General features: G+C 34.4%; 1 protein-coding gene across 2 annotated transcripts in view; it reads left to right on the top strand.

Moving 5' to 3' along the window:
• Nucleotides 1-21,937, top strand: part of LOC127860682 (protein quiver-like) — an 84,591-nt gene that overhangs the window by 25,816 nt on the left and 36,838 nt on the right. Inside the window, exon 1 of one of the 2 annotated variants that reach the window (XM_052398917.1) lies at nt 7,847-8,104. The exons of the other annotated variant lie outside the window; for it this stretch is intronic. Coding sequence (XP_052254877.1) covers nt 8,047-8,104 — 58 coding nt within the window. The 5' untranslated portion in view covers nt 7,847-8,046. Of the gene's footprint in view, nt 1-7,846; nt 8,105-21,937 lie in introns of those variants that run through there. 2 annotated transcript variants of the gene reach the window in all.

The following is a 21,937-nucleotide window of genomic DNA, read 5'->3' as shown; positions in this document are numbered from 1 at the left end:
CAATACGAATATAACATCCATTGTCACGCTGCAACTCGAATGAAGAAGGACTCACCATAGATGATTGTTGTCCTAACCAGATGTTCATCATATTTACGTTTGGAGTTGTATGTATTATATTGTATTATAGTCTCATCAATTTACACAGTATAACATTACATACATATCACAACGTATAATACAGTACATTGCCAATCTAATAGATTTACAAGAGACTTAAATAACAGAACATACTCATTAATCTCAATATTGCATAGTGATCCATAGGTTTCACTTTATATACATATCATACAGGTAAAATCCTAAGTTTTCTTGTTAATCTTGTAGTTAAAAGCAGCCGTAAAATGGGTTGTTAAAACACTGAATTGGAATAATGAGGCTAATGCCTTACATTCTCAAAATGGGTGTAAAATATTGAAAAGTGTTTGATCAGATCATAACACAGTTTGATTAACAAGGTAACTTTAGGCAAGAGCTAAAACAAGTACATCAGTAAAACAATTTAGCATTTATACTCAAACAGCAGGAATAGCTGTTAAAAGATACAATACTACAAGTTATATACAAAACTAGCAAGGGAGTTAATAATTATCACTGACTAAGAGTTAACTGATCTTTGATTTAAGATATAATAGCAGGTTTTGGCACACAATATTGCCATGTCTGCATTTTAGATAATATAAAGCCAACATTATCAACATTAGACAAATTATCAAAACTATTATTAATTCTAGTTGCAGATTGCAGAAGTTCTACTCTTCATAAGTTATAAAGAGGACAGTGTGATAGTACATGAACCTCATCCTCAACAGTATTCTTACAGTGGAAACAGAGTATTTGCTCTAATTTTAAACCAGTACATCTTCCAAGTTCAATACCTATTGGTGCTGTTCCACTTCTAAATTTTGCAAGGGCACCTCCATAAGATCTATTATAAAGAATTCTAACATACTGTTTTGTTTCAAAATTAGTTTTAAAAGTGTTCTATGTATTATTACCTCCAGTGCCAGTTCGAGAAGAATCTTGATTTCCAGTTTTCAACATAGTCATCATACATTTTTGGCAGCATATTTCTAAGTACAAATACTTTTGCATAATGTGTATCGATATTACAAAATATGTTGTATGTATTAGTTATGTTTCATCAATCACCTAATGCATAAACATGTTATCGATATTTCATAGACATATTTCCCGGTTTTATAAATATATTGAACTAAATCATGATAATATATTCCCCTGTTTCATAGATGCAGTTTTCAAAAGACATTTTGTAAACCGTAACTTTTCATACGGAGTTATTTTATCACCTTTAGCAAAATTATTCTTGATTTTTTGTTGATATTCTTATATAATGATCAGTATGGCAGAATGCTTGTACCATGTGTATAAGTGGAATAAATTATTTTATCCCATTTTCACCGCGACATTGACGGTATAACACGTTGTGGGATATACTTGCTTGTATTCAACACTGTGGAATATACCTGTCGCGTGCACGGACTACTTTTTAAATGACGTCATGCGATATGCGCTAAAATTAGGTCGATATTGTTTGGTTCATTGATCGAATTTTAAGGTCACCCATTAGAAGAAAATGTGCACATTTTGCAGAAAAACATATATCTGACATATTCACCAAAAGAAATGTTGAAATAAAATATGAAATTACACGATTTTTGTTTTGTTATTTTTTTATTTATAACAAAGTCGACAAAACTTAAGCTTCAAAATTATACGACCTTCAACCTTTAAAACTAGTCATATGACATAATTTTTCGCCATCCGTATAATGAATCAGCTGATTGATGGCGTCATAAAATGGCATACTTGTTGCGTCATTTTCCTCATTTTTTGACGATTTATTATAAACGCGACTTATTTCACATTTTTTCTACATGTACTGTATGTCGACATATCTGAATTGTCAATTGATCACATTTTCCTTATTTCGTGTAATGTGCATTGCTTATAACCAAAGCATATACTTTTGACATTTAACTTAAATATTAAGAATGTACAACAAGCCATACACATATCGCACAGTTCATGAATAATCTGCTATGTTTGCTTTCCTATTTAATTCACGTTAGGCATAGAGCTGTGTAAAGTATAAGATGGTAAAAATAGCACCACACTGGAATTGGGAACGTCCCATTTTGTACACGGGTATTTTCTACTTATTTATCTGTTGTGTACTGGAATGTTTTCCATTCTTTGTGTATTTATATATTAAATTATTTTCTCGTACAATAAGGGCATTTACCATAGATAAATAAAACATTGTGCAAGTTTAAACATAATTATGTTTGTATGCAGAAATCTGCAAATGCAACCGAGTTTACCAACGGCTATTATTAGATAAACTGCTCCGGTTCATTTGAACAGCAGTAATGTAGAGTACATGACGTAGCGTGTGACGAAGAAGAAAGTTTATCGCGTTCATAAACTCATTTGAATAAAGTGATAGAATGGCATAAGGGTCTTTATTTAACTATGCTAAAATAATTATTAAAGACCCTAGATGCAAAATCGTCAATTATTGAGTTAAATGGATTATTAGATGGATTTTAAAGGATAATTAAAGGTAAGATACTAGTTCTTACGTGTTTTGATTTTTGTTTGTACTTTTGTCGTTCCCTGTTCTCGGGGAAATGATTTTAACATGGGCGCCATTGATGCATCGGATCACACACGGCATACCCATAACATTTTATAAAAAACACGTTCTGCGCGTCCTTAAATTCGTCCGAAGTCGGAAAACGTATTGCCCTGTATATTTTGTCAAATAAAGTGTCAGTCGCTGCAATTGTCTGTTTACTCGTCAAAATTGTCAAGGTCTTCGATAGCTAAAGAAACTTCAGCGTACAGTTTATTTAGTATTGAAAGACCTGTACAAAGTCGCGCCAGTCAAAAATCATAAAAAGCGACATAAAGTTATGGTAGCCAGAACTAGGTCGTCGATGGTGTACATGTATGTTGACATCGACAGCATTTTGTCAGGAGCAATCGCCGCCATATTGGATTTGATCATTTTCTTTCGAAAATAAAAATGAATTATAGTAAAGTAAAATCTTCTTTTCGCGGTCGTAATGTGTTAAAATTCGCATACTGCGTAAAATTGAATGTAGGCATATGGTGATATTTGTTACTTGTTTTACAGTTTGTGTGTGAATTTTTTAAAGACTATTTTGCGTACCAGAACAAATACATGTATATCACTACGCATGGTTACATTTGTTAGATTTTAAGCGCTTTTATGACTGAATTAAAATTATTGTTAAGGTTATTAGATCTATTTATGTTAAATGTCACGTTGAAAAAATCAAATGGGATAAATAGAATACTAGGATTAGCGTTGAATACAGAGAAGTTTATGTTGCTCGGCTCGAACACCGAAAGCGCTCGCCAAGGCTCGCGCTTCCGGCGTTCTAAGCCTCGCAACATAAACTTCTCTGTATTCAACGCTAACCTAGTATTCTCTATAAGAGTTAGTTTGGTCTACAACGTACATTTAGTGAAAGTGTTTGCGCGCTTCATTTGCGTTAAAATATTGTATTTAAATTCCGTTGCAATGCTGTATACTAATTAGAGGAACACATGGCTTAATAAATAATTAATTAAATTTATTCTGAATATTGTGATGGTTTGCATAATCCGATTTGGTTTTCACATATTGAAAGTCCATATAGAATGCTGTCAAACGATTGTTTCACTATTCACATGAACTAACGTTAGTGGTGCAGTATTTTTCATGTTTTAAAACGCCTATTTTCGTTGATAAAGCCTTTCTTTTGTTATGTGTTACAATGCTGCGTTTAGTTCCGTGTGAATAAAATGCAGATCGAGAAATACATATATAGAGGCAGACATGTTAACATCGACTCTCGCGTTTTTTAAACGGTGTTACCGTAATTTTTAACCATTTATTATCAATATGGCTGCGTCCATGCTTGATGCACATGCTTGATGACGTAAACATATCCCCTTTTATGTCTCCCCTGATTTTTTGAAAACGCGAGAGTCGACAGGCGATATTATTACAGCCATATTTGAACAGTACAAATATCGCGTGTCGCTTCGTGTATCGCGCAAAATATCGAGCATCGCTTTGTGTGTGGTGTGTCGCGGTCTGAAATTAGACCGCGATAAACGAGATTCGGATAATATGGGCGATGTTTGAATAATAAAATATCGTGTACCGCTTCGTGTGTCTCGCAAAATATCGTGTGTCGCTTCGTGTTTCGTGTGTCGCCCTTTGAACGAGACACAATATTTTGCGCGATATTCAAAGCGACACACAATATTTTGTGCGATACTCGAAGCGACACACAAAATTTTGCGCGATACACGAAGCGACACGCGATATTTACCACGATACATCGTCTTTTGGGCTACCTACACACGGGCGATATTTCGTGGTACATTCTCGCGCGTCTCTTTGTGTATCGCGCAAAATATCGTGTGTCGCTTCGTGTGTCGCGCAAAATATCGTGTATCGCTTCGTGTGTCGTGTGTCGCCATTGATTACAGATGGGCGAGAATATAGATGGCACTATTTTTGAATGTTACGTTGCAATGGAGTGGCAGAATGATTTTCGTTAAGTGGCTTGTTTAATTAGACAAACAATAGCTAAAAACTAAACATTTTAAGTATTTTATCTTAAAAAAAGTAGTAAATGTTTATATTTTATAAATAAGATACCCGAGATGTTATGCTCGAAAATAAGTGTTTAACGAAAGTGATCCCTTATACGACCAAGTTAGATGTTGTACTATCTACCATTTCGTTTTTGTAAAATCGATTTTCAATTAAATAAATGTTATTACTGTATCGACATTATATTAACCGGCCAATTCATTCGATTACAATGCTTTTTTACCTCTTTTTGTCAATAATCGTAAGTATACAGCTTACCGCTTCAGATTAATTTTTAATTCGCTAACAAAGCAAGTTCATTGTTTTTGGAATTGGTTTAAAAATATTCAGAACGCTTTCAGTTACACATTGAAAACTTCAAAACTTTATAGATTACTGAAGTCAAAAGTAATGAAATGAAAACAGATATGTTGACGCGAGTGGATTTTTTGAAGATCTGTTATACATAAATGTACAATTAATTGTGACAATAAACAAATCTACAAGCCCATATGGTGTACTGTTACATGTATATGAAAAAGGACAAGGTAAACGATGATGTCGGATATAACACGTTTATTCATGAACACTTTGTGAATGGGGAATTACTTAACGGACAATAGAAGTGTGGTTACTGGAATATACAGTCGAAACGTGATATAACTAATCGAGATACAACTAAAAGACGTGAATCAGCTAATAAGATTTCAGCCCCGTTTAATTTCCCTTTTTATTCAACCTACAATGATGCACGTAAACAAAAACGCGATCGAAAGAAAAATATTATTTTACGAATGCAATTTACGAATGACCCTTCATTAAACCCTTCATTAAAGTAATACAAATTGTCACGATATTAAGACCATGACTTTTCGCACCATATTGCGAAGCTATTAAAACCTGACCAATTCGTCATTTGTTTGACAATTTGCCAAGTTTTGTGCACGTATATTAAGAAATTATTACAATAAGCTGTTTGCTAATATTTTACCGGTACAACCGTACTTAAACCGTCGATTTGTCTGTAAAAGTTTATAGACATGTGTATGTTGTTTAGAAATTAAATAAATAAGAAATTAACTTATTAAAAACATTTAATCAATAGATGTCCAAGTTATGACTCCAACAAAAACCTACAAAAGATGTTTCACACAACATTAGTAGTACTATTTCTGTATTTAGTGCACCATGCCTTACAATGTCAAAGATGCGATATAATGCGATACATGCACAATGCCGTATCTTCTTTAAATATTCGCTGTATCTCTTTTCGAGTATATATGGGTTGTGTTCTTAGAAAACTGGACTTAATGCATGTGCGTGAAGTGTATCCCAGATTAGCCTTGCAGTCCGCACAGGCTAATCAGGAACGACACTTTCCGCCTAAACTTAATTTTTGGTAAGGAGGGACTTTATTGAATCTAAAAATACCATAAAAGCCGAAAGTGTCGTCCCTGATTAGCCTGTGCGGACTGCAAAACTAGTCTGGGACGACACTTTACGCACATGCATTAAGACCAGTTTTCTCAGAACGCGACTCATATAATCTCGTAAACTACCACAGCATAATCAGCACGTCAAGTAACAGCAACAACGAAAACCGCCACGATACCGCCACCACCACTTTTTGGGAGAACAACTCAAACCGATTCTCATAAATTACTTTAGAAGAGCCTTCTCAAAAGAGAGACCAGCGTGCGATTGTTATGTATTAATTGCATGTTGCCAATCCAAAGTGCAGCACCCTGGCTAGAAAATTCATTGCTAAATTATTTATACTCGCAGTATAATTAAATCCGCGGAAGGTTAATGTCTGCTGGGGAAAATCGTTACCTTTATTCACTTTGACTACCGCACAGTGTCGGTTTAGATGTAATTTGTAGTCGTTTGATCCTAGTTTGAGATTTGGTATCGATCTGAGTCTGTATAAGTCAGCCCGCCTCAATTGTAAACACTCACCAGACCTCTTCTGGTCCCGAACGTCAGCTGATTGCAAAAACAACCCGCGGATTCCCAATTTCATATTCACGGTTTCTAATAGATAAAGTTGATCGAGGACTTAAGTGTATGTACATAACTATTGCAACTTGTCGATGTTGAAACTGGATTTTTGAAGTATCTTAACTTGTTATAATTAAGCAGTGAGCAGTGGTATATTTAACTCAATCTTGATGCGAGTGCTGTCAGAAAGAATGATAGTATATTGGATATTTCTCCGTGTGTACAGAGTGATCGAGCAGACTTCTTTCTGAACTCAAATGTATAAATATGTGTTTAAGTCGATGGCATATAATTTGTTCATGGAGTGATTAAAACAATGCATCGGGGAGTAAGTGAGGATGTACAATACATTTTTTGATAATTAAACGGCCACACAGGAATCAAAGCAGAATAAATGTTCTATTACATAAAGATCCGAAGCCGCATATGTTAATATTATTACGTCAAGGAGTTGTAATATAATTAGTATGATATCGCATATGCATGTTCTTGTAGATCGAATATCGAAGATACGGTGGTGTGATAACAGCATGGCTCGTCACAGGACCACTTTTACGGCGAATTTGTGATAGTGAATAAATAGTTCATAAGCTCCATATGTATATCAGTGAAAGCTAAGACCGCATTTCTCGGCGAAATCGTGCCGGAGAATTCGTGAATGTTTGGAATGTAAATACGTCTGCTCACTAAAATAGTTCTGGAAAAGACATTAATAAATTGAAGCAGTACATGAAACTGGTATTGAAACAGTTTTATTGCATCGAGCGGAAGATTTTACCTGTGCGAACGCGATTGTATCTCGGAGCTATACTGAAAGACGGGGTGTTTCATCGAGGTATCGTTAAAACACAGAAACAGAAGCTGGATGTGTATTGCTCATATTTATAAAGTTCTGTTCAGATTTTACTTTGATTTGAACTGATGGATAAGCGGAGAAATATACGTGTATACGTCAGTTTTTATAGATTATTACTATTCTGTAAAATGCTAGTGGTATTTACCTAGAATCTTACCAGGAAAATTACAGTGACCGATCTTAAGTCTTTTTTTTTATAAAGCTAAAAAGTACTATATTTACACTGTTAACACTAGTGGGAAATCTGCTTGTGTGCTAATTGAAAGAGCAAGTTAGTGTATGTTAAAATGAAATCTACACTCGTTTGTACCTGCTTTTGGATAATTAATGTCTCCTGGTATAGAAAATTAGTGAATTGAAAGAATGCAAATGTATATTATTTTATAGTCTGATAATTTTTGTGTATCGGAACATAAATAACTCCGGTTGTCAGTATCTTAATGTGATTGTTCTCAAAGTTGATTATCTTATTCCTTCCGCCCCACTGATCGTTCGGATTATCTGAAACCCCATCTTGCTGATATGCCATGCCGATGACTATGCATCTGGAATGGACAAGGGCACGCCGTGTTATCGCCTACTTATCAACGCAGGCTTACTTCTGCAAGGTAATTGAGAGTACATACTTAAACTTTTTTTTTCAGGAAGTAATACCGAAGACAGGCTTACTTCTGCAAGGTAATTAATAGTACATACTTAAAAAGTTTGTTAAGGGAGTAATACCAGAGGCAAGCTTACTTCTGCAATGTCATTGAGAGTTGGGAGTACCTACTTCAACATTTTTTTCAAGAGAGTAATACCGAAGGCTTTCTGGTTAGCGGTAGTACACGCGCTTCTCGCCTATGCGACCGGGTTAAATACCCGTTCCCGGAAGAGAAAGTGAGTTTGGTTGGTGATCACCATACCAGACAGGTGGGTTTTTATCTGCATACTCCAATTTCCACCACAACACAAAACCACACCAGCATTGAAAATCTTTAAGTAGAAAACTAGAAATAGCTTGAAATTGCAACTTTCGTGAGTCTAGTTATTGAATTTCGTAGGATTGCTGGATCACACCCCGGGTCCACACATAATGCAGTCGAAGGCGCGGACAGATGTTATAAACTTCGAAACACCCACACACACACACACACACACACGCACACACACGCACACACACACACACAAGCACGCACACACGTAAACATGCAAACAAATATTGACATTCAATAGATACCCCTGTATAATTATTTTTTCAAATAGTTTCCCTCAAACCAAGCCCTGTGTATGAACTTTTTTAGTCGATTCTGTCAAATATCGATTCAACATATAGTTCATTCGCTAGAAGTCCATTAGGTAAAGCGTAATCAAGCCATTCTGAGCTGCCGGTATTTTGTGTATTGCATAATCCATACTTCGGTTTATACCGACCTCGTATAAAAAGAGAGTTTTATTGACATTGAATTGTACAAGGTGTACATCTCTTTGAATTTTACTTGCAATCTCTCCCAGTACAGTTAAGACAGTAGACATGCTTCTTTACCTCGTTGACCCTTTTATTTTATACATATTATATCATCCATTGAATGAATTAAGGGACGAACATTAGTATAGGCTAGTATAGTATCTCGTTTAAATAATAAATATATATTATTTTTAGTGGAAGATCTAGAATAAAAAAATAATGATACATTGTGCGACAGGATGATGCTAATATTATAAGTGCAGATAGAAAGCAATACAAGTTGCTAATGATTTGCGAAATGTAATGAAGAGTCAAACATATGCAATTAAGGTTTCTAATAATCAAATGTTCATGTACCCTTTATTTTTTGCAAACATTTAAAACTTATAAAGGTAATCCAAGTTTCTGTAAATTAGTCCGGAATGGCAACAGTGAGAAGTTACGATGAGCAGGCTTCACACTTCTATTTAAGTCGAGATATTAACATCTTTTATTCTTGTCCTGAGTGTATACATATCTTGAGCTACACTATAATATGTAATGTATTATAAAAATGTGCCGTGCTCTGTGTAAAGATTATTTAATGCATTTGCGTAAAGTGTCATCCCAGATTAGCAGTCCGCACAGGCTAATCAGGGACGTCACTTTCCGCTTTTATGATATTTTCTGTTTAAAGAAAGTCTCTTCTTAGCAATAATCTAGTTTAGGCGGAAAGTGTCGTCCCTGATTAGCCTGTGCGGACTGCACAGGCTAATATGAGATGACACTTTACGCACATACATTAAACCCATTTTTCACAGAACACGGCTCTATATCTTTCCTGCTGGTGCAGCAGAATGTCGACTATGTGTATATAAGCGTTTATAGTGTATTTCAGTCTCATAAATATATTTATATTGATATCATAATCAAACATAAATTAAAATATATTACATTTCATGATGAGTTGTAGAAGATACAACATAGAAGTCACATTCATTTTCCTACCATATAATCGTCCAGTTTTACTTAACAAAAACTCATTGGTGTTACTTTATGAACAATTACGTCTTTATTGTATTGGAATAGTTATGCCCCCCTTGAAGAAGAGGGTGTATATTGCTTTGCACATGTCGGTCGGTCGGTCGGTCTGTCGGTCTGTCGGGTTGTCGGTCCGTCCACCAGGTGGTTTCCGGATGATAACTCAAGAACGCTTGGGCCTAGGATCATGAAACTTCATAGGTACATTTATCATGACTCGCAAATGACCCCTATTGATTTTGAGGTCACTAAGTCAAAGGTCAAGGTCACGGTGACCCGAAATAGTAACATGGTTTCCAGATGATAACTCAAGAACGCTTATGCCTAGGATTATGAAACTTCATATGTAGATTGATCAGGACTCGCAGATGACCCCTATTGATTTTTATGTCACTAGGTCAAAGGTCAAGGTCACGGTGACCCGAAATTGTAAAATGGTTTCCGGATGATAACTCAAGAACGCTTATGCCTAGGATCATGAAACTTCATAGGTACATTGATCATGATTCGCAGACGACCCCTATTGATTTTCAGGCCACTTGGTCAAAGGTCAAGGTCACGGTTACCCGAAATAGTAACATGGTTTCCGGATGATAACTGAAGAACTCTTATTCCTAGGATCATGAAACTTGATAGGTAGATTGATCATGACTCGCAAATGACCCCTATTGATGTTAAGATCACTAGGTCAAAGGTCAAGGTCACGGTGACCCGAAATAGTAAAATGGTTTCCGGATGATAACTCAAGAACGCTTATGGCTAGGATCATAAAACTTCATAGGTACATTGATCATGATTCGCAGATGACCCCTATTGATTTTCAGGTCACTAGGTCAAAGGTAAAGGTCAGAGTGACAAAAAACATATTCACACAATGGCTGTCACTACAACGGAGAGCCTATATGGGGGGCATGCATGTTTTACAAACAGCCCTTGTTTGAATTTAACATAAATTCACTATCGTTCTAATTTTTAAATACAAAGCTACATCACTGGTTCACATAATCATTTAGTCATTAGAAAAACTACACCGTGTTTGGTTGTCAAGTATTCACGTCGAACAGTAATAATTGATAATCCCCTTAATATTTACACAAATAAAATGTTTGACAAATCTTTCAATTGAATATGGAATTTTATACAATTAATTTTATACAGTTAATGATATTGGATAATATTTTTTTTTATTCTTAATCTTTTTTTAAACGCTACACTATTAGCGCTTGAGGGTGTATTTATAGCCCTAGTCCACAGTATGGTAAATTTTACAGTTTCTATAAAAGTACAAGACAAAGGTCCAAATGGCGGCTCGAGCATGTCTGTCGTCATGCATAGGCAGGATCAGAGAGAATTATCTTGTGACAAACAAGATAGATGTCGCCATCTTGTTTGTCACGTGATTACCCCCTCAGAGGATGGTCGTAAAACATACTGATCTAAATTACAATTTCAACCAACTTTATCCATGGGAGCTCTTGATAGCGGCTTATATGTCTACTTCATTCTTAATGAATATAATTTCTATCAGCTTTATGCATGCTTGGTTATTTGAATTGATTTCCTCTTAACACACAGCAAATTTATGTAAACATATCAATGGGAAGATCGGACTGTAACACACAGCAAAGTTATGTAAACATATATTTGGGAAAATCGGCCTGTTAGTTTATTTTACAATACATGTTAAATTTCTATCCGGTAATCATTTTGTCACAAACGAACTTTAATACATGATACACATTCAAATACACTTTTACACAGTTATAGTATACGTATTTCGTTTTCATTAAAAGCGATGTTTCACACGAAACAGGAAAAGTACTGTATTGAACATAATCTAATAATTGTTTATCCACCCACATCAAGTATTCATAGACGAATATCATGCAGCTTTGGCCAGAACATTCACTTGTCTGCAATTACAACTCCGACCACATTTGAAGTATCACATGTACAGTTGTTTAATGCATTTTAACACGCCCTGTACTTCTGTAAACCAACTTTAGAGTAGAAAAACCAAACTTCAGACTTAAAGGATATTCATAGAAGATACGTGCATGTTTGTAAAAAAAATACCGCTTTTTACCTAATTTAAGTACATAAGCGAAGTGATGTCTGACTCTATAATTTGGTAAACAAAACATGTCCTTGCATAATGTGTATACTAGTACTTTTTTGTATTTTATACCATAGGGATTTTATCTGTGATGCGAACATAAAAAAGACGGTTAATTTTAAAATACAAATATGCGAGAAAATTTCAAAAATCATCCACGTAAGACTCACTGGTTTGAATGAAATTTATGGTTTTGCTTTACCATTCAAAGAACACTCACTAGACAATGTCTTGGTTGCAGTTCCTTTTTTCTACACAGTTCAAGTATTTCTAATATGATTCGTTTTCTTTGGATGTATTTTAGTATGTAAAAGAAGCTGCATGCATACAAACGCCACACACCGTTCTATATATGTGCAGGCACATCTTAAACATAAGAAGCGAAACGTCATTAATCTATATAAATCCCATTTTGTACTTTAAAGTGACTGTCAACCACGACGACGAAGAAAAGAAAAGTTCTAAAATACCATTTATTTTTACAATTATTAGTTTATATTGATTAAAATATCACGACTGGTATAATACATTACTTGAAAAAAGTCATATTTTCAGTATAATACAGAATAATAAGCATTTTACAGCATTATCATTTTTTTACCATTCATGTCGTTTATACCCACTGGGTTAGCAATTTGTTTCCACTGGCAGTTTTCGAGACGAATGCTTTGCAATTGAAAAAAGGTCAAACAAGAGACAGGAATTTAGTTATTTCGTATACAACCGTCATGCTTTACTATGGGATGCACAGTAAGACATAATAAAAACATTCCTCTGTTAATTGGCACCTGTTGAAACGTAGACTAGCTTGTTTCCATATGTTTTTTCGTAAACAGGTATAGAAACAAGAATTAGAAAGCAGGTGCTATTTGGAGACATTGACTTACGTATCTTATGTGTTGCACTATGATTAGGAATGGTGAAAAAAATGTGATTATTGATAATGAGCGGTGTAATTATTTTGCAACAAAAACGTTTAAATGACACGACAAGATTCACCATATTTTCAAATTGGTTAATGGATGGTATATAAAAAATAATTATGCCCCCCTTCGAAGAAGAGGGGGTATATTGCTTTGCTCATGTCGGTCTGTCGGTCGGTCGGTCGGTCTGTCGGTCCGTCCACCAGGTGGTTGTCAGAAGAACTCAAGAACGCTTGGGCCTAGGATCATGAAACTTCATAGGTACATTGATCATGACTCGCAGATGACCCCTATTGATTTTGAGGTCACTAGGTCAAAGGTCAAGGTCACGGTGACCCGAAATAGTAAAATGGTTTCCGGATGATAACTCAAGAATGCATACGCCTAGGATCATGAAACTTCATAGGTAGATTGATCATGACTTGCAAATGACCCCTATTGATTTTGAGGTCACAAGGTCAAAGGTCAAGGTCACGGTGACCCGAAATAGTAAAATGATTTTCGGAAGATAACTCAAGAACGCTTTTGCCTAGGATCATGACACTTCATAGGTACATTGATCGTTACTCGCAGTTGACCCCTATTGATTTTCAGGTCACTAGGTCAAAGGTCAAGGTCACAGTGAAAAAAATCGTATTCACACAATGGCTGCCACTACAACGGACAGCCCATATGGGGGACATGCATGTTTTACAAACAGCCCTTGTTTCTTTGTGATTTGCATTTGTTCAAGCATTGTGTAAGCGGATTATCGTATATTCAGTTAATCCTCATATAATCTATTTTAAAATAATTCATGTCCATTGTATCTTTATAGTGTACAATTTTCACGTAGACGACAACAAATATCGGTGATTTTAAAAGTTGCAGTCATTTTCATAAATAAAAGTTCAGTATATTATGCTATATTAAGCAAATAACAAACAAACGCATAACACAAATCACCATAGTGAAGTCGGGAATGCTATACACATTAATAATGAATTACCACTTTCATCACACACCTGTACCAGTAATTAACGTTTCGAGGCAAATGCGTGCTGCACACGTCACGAAGAAAAGTCTTGCAACTGCAGGACCGTGTGAATATGGTAAATTATTCGTGCACGTAATCAATCCAGAACCGAAATATATATAATTTATTCAAAATATTCCGAGACTAGTACAATCAAGATAACATCAGTTATTTTTATGTCCGTGTGTGAACATGGATTATTTATATGAACATGATTAGTAAGCGGCTTTGAAAAATATCTATCACTTCCGTTATGAAAAAAACTTGCGTTACATGTTTTCACATCTGGTTTACATTTCCAAACATCATAAAAACTGCGTTTAATTTTTTATATCAGGTTCATTCTAATCAACAAGATACAGCATGATAAATAACGCTGAAAAATGTATTGAGTTAATTGTAATCAAGGTACAATTGTACATAAATATGTACTCTTAAAACGTAATCATATGAGACATTTTCACGTATATGCATCGCATTATATTTTAAATAGAGAACGAGCAAAGCATTCGTGTAAATTCTTTTTATCAATGCTCCGAATGTGTATTATCATTGACTGTTGTATGGTATTTCATTTAAATCAACACTCCTAAAGCGGTATACTTCTTTTCACGTATTTATAAGAACGTTTAAACGTTTCTGACGATAACCAGGTTTCTTAGTTGTCTTATTCGTTGTAAACACATGAGCTTTGAAGCAAGTTAAACTTTGACTCAATGTCGTCACACATGGCACAGTTGAATGTATATCGAGTTAGATATAAATTGACACCAGCAGCTGTTTACTACTACATTGATAACAATCACTCGTTAACTAAAATAAAAAATGTAAATACTTTACTCATATAATTACATACTCTCTTGAAATGTGCCGTAGTCGTAGCAATGCTTTTCAATCAAATTAAAATACACCTTTTACAATCAATTTAAGTAATGGAATTGTAATTGTCGCATTCGACATGCAACAATATTCCAATATTAATCATATTGTGAATAGCGCTCGTATTATTTTCCACTTGTCGAGTGCAAATACAAATTAAGAACCTCAGTAGTACAATTAAGTGATTTGATTACAATAAAAACGAATACAAGAAGATATACTAAACACCAGGCACGTATATAAACACATTAAGCAGGTTATGCTCTTAAAATCATTTTTTTCTAAATATTATTTTTCCATATAAATACCTGGTCACCTGGTTCATTTGGTAGACCAATAGTCTTTCGTCACTCTCAATTGAACTCAGTGCAATCTCATCTTCAATGTTTCATTTAGTGTCATTATTTCCGACAATAATAATCATCATCATCATTATCTACACAATCGCAATTATCATAAAAGCATTTTACACCTTTATGACACTTCCATGTCAGGGAACAACATTACCAGTCGTTATTACGTTGTTTTTTTCTTCAATTATTGTAGGAGGATAGAATAGAAAGTGCGTATTCGACGTTATATTCTTTTTATGACCTTATCCTGCACACATATATATTTTTATTTTTTATCCGCCTCAACATTTCATAAACGCATATCTCAACTTTTTTGTGCTAACCCGCATAAAATATACTTTTTTTGTCAACGGTTTAAACAAATATTCACAGTTTTGCTTCAATATTATTGTCAGACTCTTGCGGGGATCATATAATAAATGCATACTGTATTACCCATTTTCGTTAGTGTTTCACTCTTCCGTCTTTTATACTTTACCTGCTCAACATACTGTTGAGACGATTGATATACTAGTATATTTGTTCTGCTTTTTGTCCGGATCCAGTGTTCCGAGCATATTAAACAAAGTTCGGTTATATCTGTCAGTTTAACCATTCCCTTCGGTATTTAGGATGAGCTGTTAATCTTCTGTTATTTTCTATTACATAATTGATTGTTTTAGTAGTTATTTTTTTACAGTGGGTCAATTGATTCTGTACAGTTCTCTGTATGAGATAATTGACAATATTTGTTTTACATATAATGTCCCTTCTGTTGGTTTCGCTGTTTAGTATATGGGTTTGCTGATGTATATTTTGCAAGATGAAACGTAATTACAAGAATTTTACCAAACCCTTTTCATAGCTGTAGTTTTGTAGTCTGTTAGTTTTTTGCAGCCGTATCTCTATTATTCTAATTGTGTACAAGGCATATCTTTTTTAACTTGTTACCAAGAATAAATTTTAGTAATACTGTTACACATGAGTGTTTTTTTTTCATTATATTTTGACTGAACAATTTGATTTGTCTGGCCGGAACATCCTATTGTCTGCAATATCAAATTAAACCATATGGGAAACATCACAAAGTTGTCTAACGCCTGAGTTATTAATACCAATAGGCGTTACGTGTATTTAATCTGTTTGTTATTCCGGGTTGCTGTAAAGATGCCGTGAGAAAATCTTAGCCGGTGTTTAAAAAGAGAATTGATGAAAATAGACAAAGAAACGACACATCGGCCAGATAAGACACACTGGATTGAATTCATATTAATTTCTGCTGACCCCTTTTACACAGAACAAATATAATTTTAAATACAACTGCCTATTTTGGACACAATGCAAGTGTTTATTATATGTTTTTTAAAGATATAATATACGCATGTTGTTTATGATAACTCAATTCAAAACGCCACAAAACCATCTATATTATTGTTGGCAATTCTGTAACAGGTCCTCAAACCTATTCAATAAATACATTTGGGATATTGACTTTTGGTAATGTTATTTCTTTAATCTGAAAAGTAAACAAGTAACGCGATTCCATTTAGTGTTATGTCAAAATCGCCTTTCAAAAGACCGTTTTGTTCCTCCAACAGTCGCGATTTGAAACTTTAAAGGCTGCGACAGGATTTTTTTCCACTAAGGCAGATTTTTTTTAAAGGTGGACATTGCGAGTGTGTTGAGTGGACTTCCAAGCCGTGCAAATATCTCCACCTACCATTTGTGATGGCATTATGGGAAGTAGAGAGGGTGAAGGAAGTTATTTTTCACAAATGCCGTACCGATAAAGGTGGTACTGCGATAAACATGGCTAGTGATGCTAATACAGAAACTACTACGTCTGGTTTAAATAACATAGTGTTTTTGCTATATTATGGTATATATCTATAATAAAAAGGCACACCGATACATGTTTGCACTTCACAATCATGAACTATAATTATATTTTAACATGTTCCAACTTGAAACCCTTTCTTTTCCAAGACTCGATTTATACATAACGATTATGAATAATCGATAACAAAACAACGAAAATAAGCACGAGCTTCAGTGGCTTTGAATACGATATTGAAATGTAATTAGACCAATGCATTATCAACATATGTGTTCTTACTGAATTATTTGTTTCTTTTCCTTTTTGTCGGAGATGACTGAGTCACTTTCTATTTAAACAATGGTTTGTCGACCGAAAGCGTCGGTATTTTCAATTGTATGGTAAAACCTGCTATGGAAGGTGGCTGAAGCGTGGAACACTCACGTCAACTGGGGTTTTGTTTGTTGAAGATGTACTATAGATTTCTATTAATGTGCGTCACAACATTATTCGACAAAATATATGAGACTGGTTGCTTTGTTACTGCAAGTGTAAACGGGTAAAATATATACTACTCAAAATTTGCTAAGGATCTCTTTTTATTTTCACATTATCTTCAATTTAATTTAATTTAATTTAAATTGTTATTTTGCAGGTTTTGATATTAGAATGTGTGTTTTTTATTTAATTTGTATGTATTGATTTATCATTGATGCGTGACGCTGGCTGCATCTAGCTAGGGGTGAACTTCAAATTACACATACTATAAAAAGTGATCCTTAGCAAATTTTGAGTAGTATATAATTGCGAGAGAATTTGCTACATGAATTTCCAATATATTTCATAGCTTTTACTGAATTCTAGACATTTCTAAATCAATTGCAGAAACCAACTTTCGAAAAAAATCTTAACCCGATAAAAATGCATAATATTCGAAATGAGTTCACACATTAAATTTACCAGGAGTATATAAAACTAATTATAGTCGCATGATAAGACATGCCGAGAATTTCCATCATTCTTACACGCGTGTTCTGGCATTGTTTTACAATCCACATTCTTGCAGGGCCATTATCATTGTGGAATAATGCCATTTAATGTGATTGATCGAGACAGTTGATCATGTAAGAATTACGTTCGTTTGTTCTTAACGAATGTAACATAGGTCACATATTAAAAACATGCCTCTTATCTCTGCGCTTGCATCTATATAAATGTCCACGTGTTTCTCATTAATTTGGTATTAAATGTTATACACTTCTCCAGCAGGCGTATTATAATGAATTGTAATATACTAGTTCTCCGTATAAGATGGTACAAGTTTATAGTGTAGATAGGCTCAGAGCGTGTAATGAAGCTATAGCAATAACTTGTTCACTGGGCATATTTTTATATTTCAGTTCATTGATTGACAATGTTGACAAAAAATTAGATTGCTTTCCGCTTTTATTTATTCTTTTTTTGAGTAAAATTCAGTTATTCAAAACAAGAAGTTTCTAAATCAAATAAGTTAAATATCACCACATTTTTTAGATTTTAAACTCTTCTTAAGAAACGAAACACGTGATACATCTACATGTTACAACTAACGAATGCATATACCCCTGGGTATTCTTTGTTTTGTAATGATTTATTGCCAAAGTTTATGGCGAAAGTCAATCATTTTCACAAAAGTTGATCGCAAAAGTCAGTCATTAAAAATAAGTACTTCAAATTTGAAATTTGCCCCGTTGATGTATTTTAAAAGTGCTAAGTATCAAGGAATAGACCAGATTATTAAATGCGCTATAAAAGCAATTAAGGACGTATTTCGACGCTATGAATCCGTTTACTTTCGTATTCTGAAGATTTTAAATACTCTTTATCCTAAAGTGCTCACTGCGATCAACTTTATATTTAAGCATGTTTTAGTTTGCATATGAATCGCCATACAACGAAAATACGGGATAACACGAAAAAGGTGATTAAACCCGTCCGATCTCCCTATGTATTAAACAATAAAAATCGAGATAGAACGAAATATGAGATTTAACGAATGTATCGTTCGCTCGCTTATTAAATTGTCAATTAAAATCGGTCACGTTATTACAAACAGGTTTGCAACCTTGACTGTTCAATACTTATCGAAAATAACTTAAAGGGATCTTTTCACGCTCTGGTAAATTGACAAAATTGAAAAAAGTTGTTTCAGATTCGCACATTTTCGTTTAAGTTATGATATTTGTGAGGAAACAGTAATACTGAATATTTACCATGGTCTAATATAGCCATTATATGCATCTTTTGACGATTTTAAAACCTAAAAATTATAAAGCGTTGCACCGCGAAACGATTGAATAATTTGGAGAGTTCTGTTTTTGTCGTTAAATTTTGTGAAACTACGAAGATTGCTTATATAAGGTATAAAATACGTCTAGTATGTATACTCGGCGGAATAGCTCAGTAGGCTAAAGCGTTTTTACTTCAGGACTCTGGCTGGACTCCAGTGGTCACTGGTTCGAAACCTGCTCCGGGCAATGTTCTTTTCCTTTTTTAAATATTATTCTTGATTTTTTACTGGAGCTTTTACGATCCAATGTTTACATTTATCGATATAAAGCATTTAATGAATAAGTTAAAAAATGCCAAAATCTGTGAAAAGGCCCCTTTAAAACCGAACTTAAGCTGGTTTTAAATTTTGCATGGTACTTAAAGCACAATGCCAACTGAGCGGCGAACGACAATCCTTTGTAAAAACACTTTTACTATAGTATCAGCGTAGCAAAACCGTGTTTTGCATGTATAATTGTTTCAAAGGTGTATACCGGTATGTTCATTAAAATTATTTGAAAGAAGAAGCAAGTTAAAATAAAATACTATTAAAATGTATTATTTTTTTTACTTATTTTCAATTACATAATGAACAGACGCTGCATATGTTCCATTCACTGATTAGTTATAATACAACATGTTGTAAACAATGTTTTAAAATTTGTAAGATTGGACCGTATGAAGGTTTGCCATTATGAACACATGTGTATCTCCGTCATCAACATCTACTATTTAAGGCGGGTAGAATAATGATGGAAACTAATGTTTGTCTCCTGAAAAATGTTCATTATCAGTATTTCAAAGTTTGAAGATCATCCGATGTATACCCTTTTAACTTATTGAGCGGAAATCGTTCTCCTGAACGACTACCGCCAAACCGACTCCGACTAACCTCCCACGCGCCCGCCACGAATGTTTCCATAAAACGTCCCCTTTGTTTTTTAACGGGGGTATAAATAGCCATCACGTAGCAACTGAATTTATGTGGCGTAAATTGCTTTGGTGGAATTTTAATTGGTATTTGTTAATAAACTGTTAACATCGGTTTTTATAATTATGAAATGATAAACCACGAATGCATTCAAAACACGATTTGTCGTTTATAAATGTACAAGGTATATAACTACTAGCGCATGACGTTGGATTTAACATTGTTTACACCACTATTCGATTTCTGTCGATTTAGATTTTTGGTTTTATTTTTATTTTGCTAATTATTTTTTTCACAATTCCAGATGCTCGGTCTAACACATTTTGGACACGTTATCATCATTTGCTAACAAAATTACTTTAATGTCGCACACTGCCTAACGCTCGGGTCTCTATGAACGTTAATGTCATCTGCCGCATCGTGGTTTAAACGTGTCAATACTCTATTTGCTATTCAGTGTGTGTGGGTTTTTCAGTGCATCAAGCATTTACAAAAAATAACGTGTTTTATACATTTTCTGTTAATGCAATTACATCACATCGGTATAAGATCTAAACGGATCTTGCATTGACAAGGACGTCAATAATTTTTTCAATAAACTGTTGTTCCTGACAACATGTTATGTAATCTAATTTAGACGCACCAAAGCCAACCCTGCGACATACTTTAGTTAACTATAAGTTCATATATACATCATACTTTGTGTCTGGTATATGAGACGAAAACGGTACAGGCTGTAAAGCCGATGTTAGCTCAAACATTTCTATGATTAAATAGTTTTCAATTTTTAGCTCACCTGATTGCTCAGGTGAGCTTTTCGTCGCTGTTCTTCGAAAACCGCGTAAGTCAAATTTGGCGCAAAATGTTATTTGTTTTTATAAGAACGGCGGGTTCACGGGTCATTTTCTGCGAAAATACTGGATTTCATATCCAATTGGAAGGCATAGTTATGAGCACGTGAGAAAATCCTGAACACTCATTGGTGCACTAATTGTTTCTGCAAAAACTGCGTAAGTCAATTTATCCAACTTTTCAAAAAACATTTTTTAAATATTTTTTTTAAATTTTAAAATATATTAATTTAGATAATCTTAATCAAAATGGGCATACTTTTTATTTATGAAAATATAAAGCCTGTAGTTGTCATTTTAATTCTAAAAATGGACTTACGCAGTGTTCTCTTTAATATTTGGTTCAATTCTAAAAATGGACTTACGCAGTTTTCGAAAACGTTTCTTGTTTGCCTATTGAAAAGTTGTAAAAATTTACTTACGCGGTTTTCGAAGAACAGCGACGTTTTGTGACCGGTCTCTGTCCGTCGTATGTCCGTCCGTCCGTAAACATTTGCTCGTAAACACTCTAGAGGCCACATTTCTTGTCCCATCTTTATGAAACTTGGTCAAAAGCTTTGTCCCAATGAAATCTCGGCCGATTTCAAAACTGGGTTGTGCCGGTTCAAAAACTAGGTCACTAGGTCAAAAAATGAAAGACCTTGTAAACACTGTAGAAGTCACATTTCATGCCCGATCTTCATGTAACTTTGTCAAAATGTTTGTCTTAATGATATCTTGGTTGAGTTCAAAAGTGGTTTCGATCCGTTGAAAAACATGGCCGCCAGTGGGCGGGGAAGTTTTCCTTATTTGGCTATAGAG

The sequence above is a fragment of the Dreissena polymorpha genome, chromosome 15, assembly GCF_020536995.1.
Source record: "Dreissena polymorpha isolate Duluth1 chromosome 15, UMN_Dpol_1.0, whole genome shotgun sequence".
NCBI lineage: Eukaryota > Metazoa > Mollusca > Bivalvia > Myida > Dreissenidae > Dreissena > Dreissena polymorpha.
This window is presented reverse-complemented; position numbering and strand designations above follow the sequence as displayed.